General features: G+C 38.2%; 1 protein-coding gene across 2 annotated transcripts; it reads right to left on the bottom strand.

The window, feature by feature from the left end:
* Positions 1–3582: 3582 nt before the first annotated feature.
* Positions 3583–7724, bottom strand: LOC133805038 (pentatricopeptide repeat-containing protein At4g31850, chloroplastic-like). Of its 2 annotated transcripts, none has more exons than XM_062243142.1 (4): positions 7451–7724; positions 4522–6650; positions 4242–4350; positions 3583–3841 (listed from the first exon to the last, which is right to left on the bottom strand). In XM_062243142.1, exon 2 carries the CDS (start codon positions 6634–6636, stop codon positions 4582–4584), a length of 2055 nt encoding a protein of 684 aa, XP_062099126.1. In that variant the 5' UTR covers positions 6637–6650; positions 7451–7724; the 3' UTR covers positions 3583–3841; positions 4242–4350; positions 4522–4581. The 2 variants fall into 2 exon arrangements, with proteins under 2 accessions (XP_062099126.1, XP_062099127.1); XM_062243143.1 differs by lacking the exon at positions 3583–3841 and adding an exon at positions 3964–4101.
* Positions 7725–15828: the final 8104 nt, after the last annotated feature.

Here is a 15828-nt window from a genome sequence, read left to right as displayed (position 1 = left end):
CCCAGGAAAAGTATTTCATTTTGTGAAAACATGTTAATTTTGGCAACAAATTCATTAAACATGCAATTCATTTAACCCAGGTTATATTTTTTATCACAATCAAGATACATGTCACAATACCCTAATTGCAATTTATCAGTCTACTTAGAATCCTAAACTATTAGGTGAATAGAAATCCTAAGATGATGTTGACGCCGTTTTTCGTCAAACAGTGAAAGAAGAGCACATAAACAAGAATTGATAATGGCCAAATACAATAAAACAAATCAAACACACGATTTTTACGTGGTTCAACAGTTAAATCTGCCTAGTCCACGAGTCTCTGTTATTAATCTCAAGATTATCTCTGAAAATTCTTAAGCATGAATTCTTCAGAGTTTTCTCTCAAGGATCAGAATTTCGGTCCTTTACAATGGTGCATGGCCTCTCTATTTATAGAGAAGGCTGCAGAATACTATCCCACATATTTTGGGTAGTTACTCTTTTTGTGTAAATAAAATAAATGGCTTTAAATGCCTATAATCAGATATAAAAGGAAACGTCCCTGAAGACCAGGAAACGCATAACTGATCAAATAATATCCCACGATTCCAGGGGATTTACATTAATAAATGAGGATTACATCTCATATTTATAATACTTGTAGATATTTAAGATGGTTATTGCGTATCTCTAAGGCTTTAGCTTCCCAGGTTTCCCGTCATCTGTCGAGCTGAAGATATCTCTCGAGTTCACGTGGCTTTCGAGATCGCACGTACATCGAGCTCGAGACCCCTGATCCGAAGTCGTCCCTGAAGATGAGGGTGTTCTCGGAGCTACCTTCCGATATTGCGATCGTTTCGAGGTCACCATATTCGAGGTCATATATCGTACTTTTCAGGCTCGATATACAATCCTGGAGCATACTCTAATCCTTACGAGACCGTTTGTTGCGAATCCAACTTTCGAGGTCACATTTTCCATGGCTCGAAATCTGGGTATAACAGATGATAATAGAATAATGTAAAACCCTAATTAGTTGGCCACCTAACAAGATCTCACAAGATTCATATCATTCAATTAGAAAAATAGAAGCAATTGAATATAAGATAATAGAATATCAATGAAAATTATTAAAAACAAGAAATCATATTTAGGCTTTGAAATCACCATTAACAATAAGCACAACAATAAATAAAAGCTAAATTTACTAAAAGAAAAATAGTAGAAGAGAATGTTTCTCTAGAAGAGGGAAATAAATAAAAGCTAAATTTACTAAAAGAAAAAGAGCAGAAGATAATGTTTCTCTAGAAGAGGGAATAGAGAGTGTGTTTTCAAATAGAGACATACCTCTATTTTAATAGTCTCATACTAACTAAAACTAATCAAAATAAAATTTACAATTTAAAACTTAAAACTTAAAACTTAAACTATAACTAATAGATATTAATTTATTATTGTGATATCTCCAATTTTCGAATTTGGAGTAAAAATATCTGCTTGTTGGTTGCAAAATTGGAGCTTGAATATGATATTTTCGTATCATCAAGAAACTGAATTTTTCTACACAGCTAATCGTATTTTGTCTATATCTCACTCGAAACAACTCCAAATTGGGAGGTTCAACATGTTTTAGAAAGATTAGAAAAATATTTACAACTTCTATTTCTTGAATAATTTCCAAAATATGGCTGGAACAATCTCAAAATCTCTAGTGAAGTTTCAGCTCCAGCTCTATCTCAAACTCTAGTTCAGATTTTTATATTTTATTTTCTTTATAAAAATACACAATTTCCTATAAAACTAAATAAATTAAATCAAAATTAAATATTTCCAAATAAAAAATATATTAAATTAAAGTCATAGAATTATTAATTCAAACTTAATTTATTTTTATATTAATAAATGTGTATTTTTATTCTTAAAATTCTTTCTTACCCAAAAATCACAAAATACCAAAAACAAAATTAAAATTATTAAAATAACTAAAAACTAACAAATTCTAAGCCTAAAAAAAATTAAAAATATATGATCAAAATTGAACTTGTTGTACATTAAAAAAATCATGAAATATAAGATAAAACAATTATTAAGAAAGTGGTCGCATCAACTACTTAGTCCATAAAATATATTATAACAAACTAGTAAATATAGATGGAAAGTGGAGCTATTTTATATTTTTGAACATCAATCCTAAATAAATCAATAGAAGGACTATTATAGACAAGTATGATTAATTAAATAGTTAGCCATAGAGGTAATAATAAAAACAAATGAATCTAAACATAGCAAAAAAGTAATAAGGAAAAAAAAAGAAAATTTATATAAGTACATACATATATAAATATAACAGATTATATACAATAGTGGTAAATAATTAAGAATAAAACCTACCCGTAAAACATTAAAAAAATAAAAAATTAATAGGAAAATAGGCACATACAATAAGATATTAATACAGTAATCCTATTAAAGAAGTAAGAATTAAATATAAATTAATGGAGTAGAATAAGTAATTAAGAATTAAATATAAAGTTAACAATAAAAACAAATAAATGATAATTTAAAAACAAGGAAGAAAGAAAAAGGAAATTAACTATTACATACAATACAAAATCACAACATACATGTATAAATATTTACATAGCATGCATAGTTAGCTAAATAAGAATAAATACACATACAGCAAGATTACGATGATTACAATAAAAGTAATATGAGTAAGAATGATTGTAGTAAAAAAGTACGGTTGACTAGAATAGATATCTGTCCGGAAGCTTGAGAATATAATTTGAAAATATTGACACTTTTCATTTAACCTAGTCATTAATATTAAATGAATAATGGACAAAACTAACACAATTGCAAAACCAAGTTTTAGAAAGACCACTCGACTCGATCATATACCATATTCATATCTAATTTCATTTGATACTGGTATTATTTACACATTTATTTTAATCAAAATCAAAATGAATTTAAAATTTAAAATATGTTATTTACTTTTTTTATTTAAAATATTTATTTTCATTTTAGTTATTTTTAATTATTTTTTAAAATTAAAAATAATTTAGACCAGTTAAAAATTGTCAAGTGTCCCTTATAATTAACTTTAACTATTGACATAACAACTTTAACTATTGACATAACAACAAGGTTAAAGTGTAAGAAAATTGACTACTTTAATATTAATAGTTTTACGGTCAACATAGCTAGTAAAGAGTTTAGTCATCAATATTTCAACAAATAAATATATGTAAAAAAAATAAAAGAGATAAATATCTAATTTATTTATCAATTTCAAGTGAGTACAAACTAATTGAGAGTAGGGAGTGCACATATGGACCCGAAAACCCAAACACCTGACGGACCCACCTGACCTCACCCGAAAAACCCAAAAAAAATGACGGACCCACCCGACCTGCACCCAAACCCGACTATCCCCCACCCGAACCCGCCAACACCCAATACAATTTCGGGCGGGTTTGGTATTAATTCTGTTCAACCGAACTCGACAAACTCGCCAGATGTGTTAGAGAGTGTTCTCTTATGTATTTCCCCTTACAATAGTCTTTATACCTCAAAAACTTAAGTTGATTCAAATTCAAACAGAAAATATTTTACTTTCAACTTGGTAATACAACTTTAAAGTAATAATTCTCGTAATTATAGCGGATTCCTAGGAAATATTATGCTATTTCCGCGACGGACTTAACTTCTTCAAATCGTCAAGTATAGGACAGTTTACTAAAGGTAGACTGAGGTCGTCAGCTTCAAGTCGAGCTCAAGGTCCACAGCGTCACAGGCCAAGCTCCCCAAAATGAACGTGTTTAGAATCAAAACTCTTATATCCATCATAAAACTGTTTACAAAGAAGTTAAAATACAATGTCAATGAAGGTGTTCAACATAGCCACAACCTAGTTTTGGATTCGAAGCCGATTTTGGTAATGACATTAATATAGTTGAAAATTTAGAACACTAATAAGTGGAAACCCGTTGCACATTATCATGTTTATGTGTTGATTCTGATTTTACATGGCAGAGTGTGGTGGAGAATGCCAGGGGAGAATGGAACAAGAACCCAACATCTAGGAGCTCAAACTAAAAGTACAGAAGCAGCCTAAAAAAAATTTTGCTAATCAATGGCCAAAGAGTTGAAAATAAGAAAAATTCAGTGAAAGATCAGGTTGTTTTGGAAATCTTAAATTTTTTTATGATGGATATAGAGATAGTAAAGTCTTATTGTCTGCGAAAGTTTACCATAGAGGTTGTTCTCATTGATCTACAAATATTTCACCACCAAACCTGTCAGAAATCCACTTCCCGTATGAACAAATAATCATTTGGTCATTTCTCCAACCATTTGGTCCTGAAAATGGTAGGTTCATAGAACAATCAGAAATAAGAAGTTTCTTAAAGGAAAATCTACATCCAAACACAATTTCTAAGAAGAAAATGTTCATTGAGTAGAACATGCTGAAATTATAGGCAAAAATATCTAAATAAGGTGTTGTAAGTAAAGTTATTCGAAGGGTTATACCTCAATGACAGTTCAAAGAAACGTATGTCGATCCATGAGTATTTCAATGAAGTGAAGTACTCAAGTTTGACTTGGAAGTTGTGCAAACGTTTCTTCATTCGGGTCGCAGCCAACAGCCATCATTTTCTGGTAAACTGCATAAGCATGGTCTGGATTCCCTGACAAGCTGTAGGCTCGAATGAGAGCATTGTAGGTGGAAACATCAGGATCAAGACCCTTAAGCTGCAGTTCTTCATACATACTCACTGCTTGCTCCACCTTTCCCGAGATCCCAAGATTGAGTATTAGTTTGTTGTATGTGCAAAGGTCAGGAAAAATTCCTCTGCTTTGCATTTCAATGTAGAGGGATAAAGCTTCTTCTACCCTCTGTGATCTTCCAAGTGCGTTAATCAAAAGATTATAACAATGTGCATCAGGACTAATACTATTCTGCTTTAGTTCCTCAAAGTAATACAGAGCATCATCTATTTTTTCTAAAAAGCAAAGAGAATTCAAAAGAATACTGTAAGATTTCAAGTCTGGTCTTATTCCTTCTTTAACCATTCTTTTAAACAACAGACATGCAGTTTCTATATCTCCTGTTCTCCTATATCCATTTATAAGAATACTGAAAATCTCACAGTTAGGTTTGCATCCATATTTTGACATCTCCTCGAAGAAAAACATTGCTTCTTCATGTCTTCCTGACTTAAAAAGCCCATCAATGAGCGGGCCATGTGTATAAGGAGAAGGGGAGAAATCACGACCTACATGATCATAGTAGAAATCGATAGCCTTATCCACACTATTACATTTCACTAAGCCGGAAATGACTATATTGTATGTGAATGTGTTGGGCACGACACCCAGGGATTCCATAATACTGAAAAGTTTTAGAGCCTCATCCAATCTGCTAGCTCTTAATAGTCCCCCAATCAAGATGTTGTAAGTACAATGATCTGGTGAGATCCCTTTCTCCTTCATGACACCCAGAGTATCAAATGCTTCGTCAACATTGCCAGCTTTACATAAAGAACCAATAAGGATGTTGAACGTAACTACATCAGGGGCGTAGCCATCAACTTTCATTTCATCCCAAATTTCTTTCAAAGCTTCCAAGTCTCCACAATCACTTAACTTGTCCAAAAAAGTAACGTAAGTTATACGATTAGGTTTGAGACTGCTGCTAGCTTTCATCTTTACAAACAACGCCTTTGCATTATCAAGTTTACCTGCTTTACAGAGAGCACCAATGAGAACGTTATAAGTAACAACATCTGGCCCGCATCCCTCTTCATCCATTCTCTTCAATATATCATAAGCTTCATCAATTTTCCCTGCCCTTCCAAGAACTGTAATGCATATGTTAAATATATAATTATTAGGCCTCAATTCCAAATTTCCTATCTCTTCAAACAAACCCATTACAGTTTGAGTATCCCGGCGCTTTCCAAATGCTACCATAAGTGCAGCATAAGTCTTCAAGGCTGGCTTCATCCCTTCCATTACCATTCTGTAGTAAACCTCCAAAGCCTCCCTAGAAAACTCTGACTGGAGAAGCAAATAGATCAACCCATTATATGAATTCGCATTCAAAACAAACCCAGCCTTTCTCATCTTCTCCAGTGCAGCTGGTGCTTGCCGAATTCCACCCCTTATATAGAGACCTTTAAAAATAGCTAGATAAGTGTTCAAACTTCGGTTAACCTTTTTCTTTTGCATGAAATCAAAAACAGCAGCCATATCCTCCACCCTCTTATGAGTCATCAAAACGTCAAGCATGTAATTGCACGTTTCAGTGGTGTGAATAGCATCAGGTAACCCAGCAACAACCTTAAAATAAAAAAGAGCAGAATTTGGGTCTGTGGTAGACTTGAGAGCCCTTATAACCTCTTCAGGAGATTTAACAACTTTATTCTTCTCCTTAGTCAGTTCCTCCCCTTCCATTGGGAGTTTTATAACAAACCCACATAAACCCATTCGTTTTCTCCTCAAGGTCGACCTGTTTCCCAAGTACCCATACGTGCAAACCTTTAAGTTTCCAAAGTTTCTTGCTTTAGATGTCCCTCTATGACTCGAAGCAGCTACTACAGTCTCCGGAAAAGCACAAGTACAACTGAAATTACTACAATACATACTCAAAGAGCAACCTATTAACAGACCCATCAAAAGAATTAGCAATCATTAAAACAAAACAAAATAAAAGTTAAGGTCATTAGAAATGGTGTCAAGAATTAAAAACGAAGAAAAATGAATTATTGGGACGCAGCATTATAGAGCATGAGCACTGAATTTCACTCTCAAAAGAATATCGCAAACAATTAGCCTGACATTTTCATTCTCCAATCAAGAGACAGAAATGAGGAACCAAGCATAGGAAGCAAAAACTTGTGTACAAATTAATGAGCATTCTTTTAATTTAAGTTGATGTTGGTTAGAACTTAGAATCGAAAACAGTATCTTTCTAGTATCTAAAATCTTTTAACCGATCAAAATCATTATAATGGCAGAGAATAATAAATTACTAATTCATGAATCAAATATATATATATATATATAGATACATACAATCTAAACAAGAAAAAGTGCCATTTGACAAAGGGTCAAAACCATTGCAATGTTGGGAATTTGGGAGCAAAAAGAGAACAATTTTTTGAAAATGCCCAGCTCAAGTTGAAAAAGCTTTAATGAAATATTAATTTTGATATCTAAAAAGATTCACATCAAACCGAGCAAAGATTAACTTTGCTATCCAATCCACTGTCACATATACGTATAATATATATATATATATATAACATTCTTTGTGAAACAATATTAAAAGTGAAAAAAAAATATCAAAGCAGCATATTCAAAGATAATAAATTCAAACTTTAAACTCAAGTCTCAGAAATTAAAAAAAAATTCAAAGGTTTAATCAGTAGGTGAGTAATTAGTAGGAGTGGAATACCTTGTGGCTGGCTGATGGCAGCGAACACAAGAGGGAGACCTTATGGAGGCGGAGTTGGCTGCGACGCCTTCGACGGAGACTGGCGGCGAAGACTCAACGCCAAAAGGCGGCGGCGTGGCTGAGAATGCTGAGTGCCGGAATCGAGTGGACTGGGTCAGACAGTTACTGACGGCCGGGGATTTGGTTATGGCGACTGGAAATGAGAAAGAGAGCAGAGGCGAATGGGTTGGGAAAGGCGGGGAAGAGATAGCGCGGGGGAAAATTGTAGAAATTATTAATTTAGTTTTACTTTTTTTTAGGGGAATTAAATTATTTTTACTTACAAATTATAAATTAATAAATGTGTTGCTTTTTATTTATTTATTTTTTAAAATCGCACAAATATTTTTGTTTTATAAATTATAGATATTTTTATTAAGTGTTGTTGTCCATGTTTTGAATGGAGGACACGTGACATTCATTAGATGAGTAATTAGCCTCCTCGAGCGCTAGTGAAGTTTCTTACTATGATCTGGCTAGACGCGGATGTCTTCAAGTGAGGTCACACCTTGAGGTCTGTCCTTAAGGCGCGGATGTCTCCAGGCAAGACCGAGTCCCGTGACTCGAATCCAAGGCGTGGATGCCTCCAAGAAAGGTCGCCCCAAGTACCATCCAGATGGTACTCGTTGCTTCATTCGCCAATATCCCAAGTCTAGGATACTTGTCCTCGGACCTGGAGTAGCTGCCAGGTGTCAGTTACCGCAGTTTTCTGACTACTTTTGGTGAGCCTCAAGTAGTGGTGTCGATATCTTACACTCGACAATCAACATTTCCTATAAAGCCGCCTGACATGGGCAAACGTACACCGTATCCTGACATGGTCAGATACCTATTCCCTATAAAGTTGGTACGCAACTTTCTGCAAATGGGCCTCGTGCAATTTGCATGGGCCCATGGTCTGTATTAGTGCATCCCTATGTAATTAATTAGTATTTTAACTCCCCAAATAATGAGGAATGTTGTATTAATTTTCCATTAAGGACATTAATGACCTAGGCCTCTATAAATAGGCATGGGATATCTCTTTGTAAAGGGTTGGTGTAACGACCCAAATTCGCTAATAAGGCTTAATGGCCTTGATTAGTGTGCCTGGAGGGCATAATGGGAATTATGTGTGACTTTAATGAGTAAAACACATGATTATGATTTAAAGCATGTTATATGACTAATTGAATATTTGAGATGCATGATTATGTGTATTCGTATGCATGTAGGCCCTAATTAGGTTAGAAGGGCATAATCGTAATTTTGGCCATTACGGGCATAACTGTATACATATATATGATAATTGTTGAGACCACATTATTATGTGGATATACCTGTGATCTGTGACTCGAGACGATCCTAGTGAGCAGAATAGCGGAAAAGTCATAGCGGGGATTTATACCCGGCTCGGGGTGAGCTTGGGGGGTATAAATGGGAATTTAGTGAGTATATTGGAGTCTATTTTGACATCGAGGAATATTATTGGTGATTAATTAGGCATAGGGAAGTAAGCGGGAAAATATTAGAGACACTCGAGGAATTAGCGGGAATTAGGTAAAATGACTAAAATGCCCTTAAGTGGAATAAAGGACTTGGAATTAAAGGGGAGGGTATTATGGTCATTTAGCAGATAGAGATAGGAAAAACTGAGGCTTTATGTTAGTGGAAGTTGTAGAATAAGGGAGAAGTCTGAAAAAGAAGGAAAAAGAAAGAAAAAGAAAAGGGAGAAAACAAAGAGTTTTCTTAGGGTTGGTTTGTGTTTCTCTCACCATTTTTCTGGAGTTTTCTTGGAGCAAAGCTCAGAGGGGAGCTAGGATAGGCTGAGCATCAAGGATCCTAAGTTAGGCTTGAAGAATTGGCAGGGGTTTAGCAAGAACACATTAACACTTGAGGTAAGACTTTGGAGTTCTTCAGTTTTTGGTTTTGGTTTTTGAACTATGGTGTATAAGCTGAATTTGAAGGGAACTTTAGGAAATTCAGGCCAAAGGTTGAAGAAGAGCAAGCTAAGGAGGTGTAGAGGTTGTCTTGAAATCGAATTCCCATTAAAGGTATGAGGTTCTGAGCTTTTAACTTTGATGTTTTGACTGGTTTCTGCTGAGTTTTGAAGTCTAGAAGTGGCTATGGTGGATTTTGAGATTAGGGATGCATGTGATTGGGTTTTGAGTATTTGGGGTGCTTGGGATGAGTGGAGTGTGTTAATAGGCTTGTTTTTGAGTTTGGTGAAGGTTTGAAGAAGTTTTGGTTGAGTTTGGTTCGAGGAAATCGCAGGAAGGAAAATTGAGGTTTTGGCTGTCTGTGACTAGCGCTACAGCGCTAGCCTTTGGGCGTTGTAGCGCTAGGCCATGCCTTCTGGGGGATTTTGGTTCTGCTTGTAGCGCTATAGCGCCCTCATTAGAGCGCTGTAGCGCTACCCTATTTCCAGAAAGGGGTTTTAGGGTTATTTTCAAGGGTTTTTGACCAAGGGTTCGGGGTTCGATTCCACCACCTTGTTTGGTGGAACTAGGACTTCCCGGGGGCTCGAGATTGGTCCCGAGGCTAGGTTTTGGACTTGAGGTTTAGTGATGACTTTGATCTATGGTTGTGATTAGGTGAGCGCTAGGGCTCGAGAGGGATCGTGCTCAAGGAGTCAAGTGATCAAAGCTAGCGAATCAAAAGGTAAGAAAACTGCACCCGGTTATATGTTTGTGATGGGACTAAGTGCTCCCGATATTTGTATTATGTCAATGATGGTATCATGCCATGGGACATGTGATAGCGGCCAAAGGGTGCCGTACACAATATTTGCGCACAGGGCGCGGCTTGGCCACTGGTAGCCGAGGACAGCTTATTATTCACTAAGCTCGGTTTAAGCGGGCCGGAGTTAGTGGGATAACGGAGGGTGCAACCTGAGGGCGCTAACCCTAGTTATCATTTGCAAATTGATATATGATATGTGTTGATATGCTTAGTATGCTGAATACTTGGTTATTCTAAATATTTATGTGGTTGTGAACATGTTTATGCTATATGAGATGTTGAATTGGCTGTTGATTGCTTATGTATTATTGTTGTGTTTTCTTGCTGGGCCTTGGCTCATGGGTGCTACGTGGTGCAGGTAAAGGCAAAAGCAAGTTAGACCAGTCCTGAGAGGGAGAGCTGCGGGGCTGAATGTACATAGCCAGTTGTTCGGTTGCTTTAGCCGAGGAGTGGATCAGGATAGGGATCGCTAAACTGTTTATTTTGCCTTAGTATGGCTAATTTGTACTTAAATTGTGAATCTTTTGTAAATGGTTTTAATCTTAATATTTTTGGGATCCCGTGTGATCAGAAGATGTATTTATAAGAAATGTGACTTTTGAGACCAAAGCATTTTAACCCTAGTACCATTATAGTTTCAGTAACACGTTCTTAATTAAATGACTTGATTAGCAAGTCTTGCACTTTATAAACACACAGTGTAACGGTCTTGGCTATCCAGGGCGTTACAGTTGGACTATCGACCCAACCCGGACACTGCTTTAAAGGCTGAGGTGGACAAGCTTCTCGCGAACGGGTTCATCTGAGAGGCTCAGTATCTGAAATGGTTATCTAATCTGGTGCTAGTGCCTAAGACAAATGGCACTTGGAAGACCTGTATAGATTTCTCCGACCTCAACAAGGCCTGCCTAAAGGATTGTTTTACGTTGCCGAAGATAGATCAGATGGTTGACGCCACCTCCAAGTACGAACTCTTGTCCTTTATGGACGCGTACTTAGGGTACAACCAGATTTCCATGCATGTCGCGGACCAAAAGCACACCAGCTTCCGAACTAACAAAGGAGTGTATTGCTACAAAGTGATGCCCTTTGGGCTCAAGAATGTAGGTGCCACTTATCAGAGATTGGCAAATCGCATGTTCAAAAACTAGCTGGGCCGGAACATGGAGATTTATGTGGATGACATGCTGGTCAAATCTAGGATGGCCCCCGACCACGTGAAAGACCTGGCAGAAGTGTTTTCGGTACTTCACAGGTTCGGGATGAAATTGAATCCCCAAAAGTGCACTTTTGGAGTTGCCTCCGGGAAGTTCCTGGGTTTCATCCCCAAGAAGATCAAAGCTCTGGTCGAGATGCCATCCTCTCGCAAGCATAAAGATGTGCAGAGCCTCACTGGGAGGATCGCAGCCCTAAGTCGCTTTGTCTCCAAAGAAACTGATAAGTGCATACTGTTCTTCAACATACTCTGAGGAGGTTAGAGGTTCGAATGGATAGAGGAGTATGAACAAGCGTTCCAGCAGTTAAAGGCACACATGGATAACCCACTGATCCTCTCGAAGCCCGTAGATGGAGAACCACTCCTTCTCTATATGGCTATGTCAAAGGGTGCCATTAGTGTCGCCTTGGTGTGCGAGGAAGGCTGTGTCAAGAACCCTGTATACTACACAAGTAAGAGACTCCTCGAGGCGGAGTCCAGATATCCACTTATGGAGAAGGTAACCTTTTGCCTAATGGTGGCTTCTTGGAAGCTAAGGCCCTATTTCCAGGTGCATCCCATCAAGGTCCTCACTAACCATCCCTTGCGGCAAGTCCTTCAGAAGCTGGATTCATCTGGGAGACTCCTTAAGTGGGTGGTCAAACTAAGTCAGTTCGACATCACGTATCATCCGAGGACTGCCATCAAAGGACAAGCTCTGACAGATTTCATCGTCGAATGCACGGGAAAACATGAGAGACCTATGGATGCCACAGCGGTCGAGCCTACATGGAAGTTGTACGTAGATGGATCTTCCAATGAGAACAGAAATAGGGTGGGCTTGATCTTGGTATCCCCCGAAGGGCACAGGGTCCACAATGCCCTAAGGATTGGATTCGATGCTTCCAACAACGAAGCTAAATACGAAGGACTTATTGCTGGGCTCTGAGTAGCCCTGGAACTCAAGGCCAAAGGCCTCGAGATCTTCAGTGACTCGCACTTTGTAGTCAATCAGGTACTCGAAGAGTACTAGGCTTGGGGGACAAAGATGGTCGCTTATCTAGCGAAAGCCCAAGAAATGCTGCACAGCTTCAAGAGATTTACCTTACGACAAGTGTCACGGGAACATAATTCTAATGTTGTTGCCCTGGTGATATTTTTTTTAAGAGTGACTTTATCACAATCATGATTGAAAAAAATGTAATAACAGTGGAGGAAATCTTCTTGTAACATCTCAAAGTTCCTAATAAGGCTTAGTCCCTTGATTAAGGGGTCATGAGGGAATTATTGGATTATTATGTGTTAATATGTGATTTAGTTGGATATTTATGTGATTATATGAATTGCATGAGTTATATTATGATATGACTGATGATGCATGTCTAAGTCTATTAAATGTGCGAAACAGGCCCGTTTTTATTTAAAGGGGCATATTTGTAATTTTGACCCGCTAAGGGTGTTTACCCTAAAAACGGCTGCTGATGACATGGCAGGGATTTCTCACACGTGGTTGACACGTGGCCAAAGTGTTGCTCGACTATCGACGAGAAGCACATCGCTTCGTCAGGACTTAACATTTAGATATGACCAGGCTGGTCGTATAACTTGATTTGTTTCCTTCTTAAACTGTAATCTTATAATTAATACATTGAATATTTCCTCATTATGACCTTGATACGCGGTTATTAAGGAAAGATATGGCCCGTTGGCCCATTTAACCCTCCTTGAGCCTATTAATATGCATGAAATAGCTCAAGGAAGGGACTTTTGGATCCCTGAATTTTTTTTGCTGAGATAGAGAAAAAGAGAGAGTTATAGTGCAATTATCCATTGTTTTATTGTATTTCTTCCAAGGTTTGTGAAACTCAAGAACCCTAGTTCTTTGATCACTGCTTTAAGATTCAATCTTAATAATAGCACTAAGTGGACGTAGGTCATTACCATACTTTGAGGCCGAACCACTATAAATCCTTGGTGTTTTCTTCTCTTCCATTAGATTATCTTTCTTACTTGTTGTTTATCTTTTGTCGTATATTTGACTCCGTGTCGTTGGCCAAATTGTGGGTCAACATTCTGGTGCTTTCATTGAGAGTTTGACAAAAAATTGTGAAAAAATCTAATGGCGAAAACATCCAAGAAGACTGGACAGGCTAGTGGCGCTGCACCATCCCAACCTCCTCCCCCAAATGTGGCCGAGAATGAACCACATTTAGAGTTTGATGAGGAGGAATTAGATTCTGAAACATTGAGGGCAACGCTAGGAGTGTTGCAAGATAAGTTGGCTAATCTGAGGGCCAATCAGGAGAATGTTGCTGAGACAATGGCGCTGTAGCAAAGAGAAATAGAACGCCAGCACCAAGAGCTGATTGAGCGGCAGACGGAAATGGATCGTCGGTAGAGGGATGCCATGGCCGCCCTTGAAGCAGCCATTCAAGTGGCCAGGAGTCAGGCTGTGCCAGCCTCCCAGCCAGATCAGCCACTGAATGCACCACCTCAAAGAGGTCCCAATCCAAGCCCTCCTCTCCAGCCAGCAAGCCCTCAAAGGCCGGATGTAACGCCCTGGTTACCCCAGAACAGTTACGGTGAACGATGAACCGGAAATTTGACTCATTGCTTGAGTCCTTTGGTTAAAACGTGTTCTAAGTGTTATTAGCAGGCTAAGGTGAAAATCAGCAAAAGGAAAGGATATGTTTTATTTGATGCATAAAACTGTTCATGGGCCCACAAGAACATTTACAAGTTATTTACAACTCAAAAAGGTCATTACTGTTCCAAAATTATAAACCCGCCGATCTAAGCGGAAAAAATAGGGTAAACCCCCTAGTTCCTCTGAGAACTCATTGGCCGTGGTGGTCAAGCGGCCGCATATGTACACATCACCTAAGCTCTCCACTCAAGGTTGGGTGAGCTTTTCTTTCCCTTTACCTGCACCACATAGCACCCATGAGCCAAAGCCCAGCAAGAAAACATAGCATTATATGTAAACGTTATCAAATGATTATCATTATAATCACACATAGCTCATAGCTCTCAAACAGGTGAGTGAATATCACTTGAGGTTCTGGTAAACCATACTGAGTGACTAACATGCAGGTCACTAATTCAAATGGAAGAGTGGCTGCTGGGTAAGCCACTAGCCTTCAACAAATGAGAGACTGATGGGTAAGTCTCTAACTTATCAAATGAGTGACTAATGGGTAAGCCACACAAGCGCTTAAAATATTCATCGAACTTGAGGTCGGTCCGGCATTAATGCTCTTTTGAGTCATCCAATGTAGAAAGTCGATTAGATCTAATCTTTATTGGCTTGCGTGAATCACGCTAAGGCCGTCCTGACTAATGAGTCAGTGCTATGTGACCAGTTCCCAGTACCACTGCCGAACCTGACTAATAAGTCACAGCTTCACAATTGATACTAATACCTTTGCCAAATCTGACTAATGAGTCAATACCATGCACAAGTGAGCAACATTTGCTAAGCATTCAATAGTCAATCCATGTCCACATTTACACAACCAACATGCCTCATGAACAACCATGCATGTCACATATGGGGTGGAGTTTTCTTACCTCTGATTTGAGCTAGAATGAACAAAAGAACGACCCTTGAGAATGGTTTAGCTTTTAGTCCTTTAGCGGTTACCTAATCATAACACATTATAGGATACCATCAATAACATGATAATCAAAGGTTCTCAAACCATTATCTAGCCTCCAAGAGATCAATCCAAACTAATCCAAGTAGTAGGGACACTCCCGAGGCCTAAAACTAGGTTTTCAAGGTCAAAACGAGCAAACGGGGCGAAAACTGGGCAAGGGCTGCGGCCCTAGCACCTTGGGCCGCGGCCCCCAGAGTTCCCTGAAGCAAGGGCCGCGGCGCCCAGTAGGTACACTTCCCCCACCTGCTTCTTCAAAGCAGGGCCGCAGTACCCCAGGAACAAGGCCGCGACCCTCAACTCTGGGCCATTCCCAAACGTGTTTTTAACACTCCAAAGCCTCCAAAATCATACCTAAACATTCCCCAATCATCAAAACAAAGTTCCTAAGCTTCCCAATGCTCCAAAACCCTCAAAACCCAAGGTTCGAACGAACCGAAAACTCAACAATTTACAAAATCAATTCAAAGCTTAGAAACTCAGAAAACTCAAAACTTAAACTTCGATTACCTTCGATTGGGTTGTTTTCCGTCAGATCCTTCGGTTAAGAACCTTTTAATCTTTCCTAGGATCACTATGCCTCGATCCTCACTCGATTCCGACTCCTAGAACCCGAGATTTCTTCGAAAAAGCTTAAACGGTAAAACGGACTTTGGGAAGGGAGAACGAAAGGTTTTTTATCGTACGTTCTATCTGATAAGCTACTTCAAGCTTAAGTAACCTCAAATAAAACCTAGTGCTCGGGGTCCCAAAAACACCCCCGGGGA

The sequence above is a fragment of the Humulus lupulus genome, chromosome X, assembly GCF_963169125.1.
Source record: "Humulus lupulus chromosome X, drHumLupu1.1, whole genome shotgun sequence".
In the NCBI taxonomy this organism is placed as follows: Eukaryota; Viridiplantae; Streptophyta; class Magnoliopsida; order Rosales; family Cannabaceae; genus Humulus; species Humulus lupulus.
This window is presented reverse-complemented; position numbering and strand designations above follow the sequence as displayed.

What these genes read in the sequence shown, in the direction of transcription:
- LOC133805038 (XM_062243142.1), bottom strand. Translation starts at nt 6,636, where the DNA reads ATGTATTGTAGTAATTTCAGTTGTACTTGTGCTTTTCCGGAGACTGTA.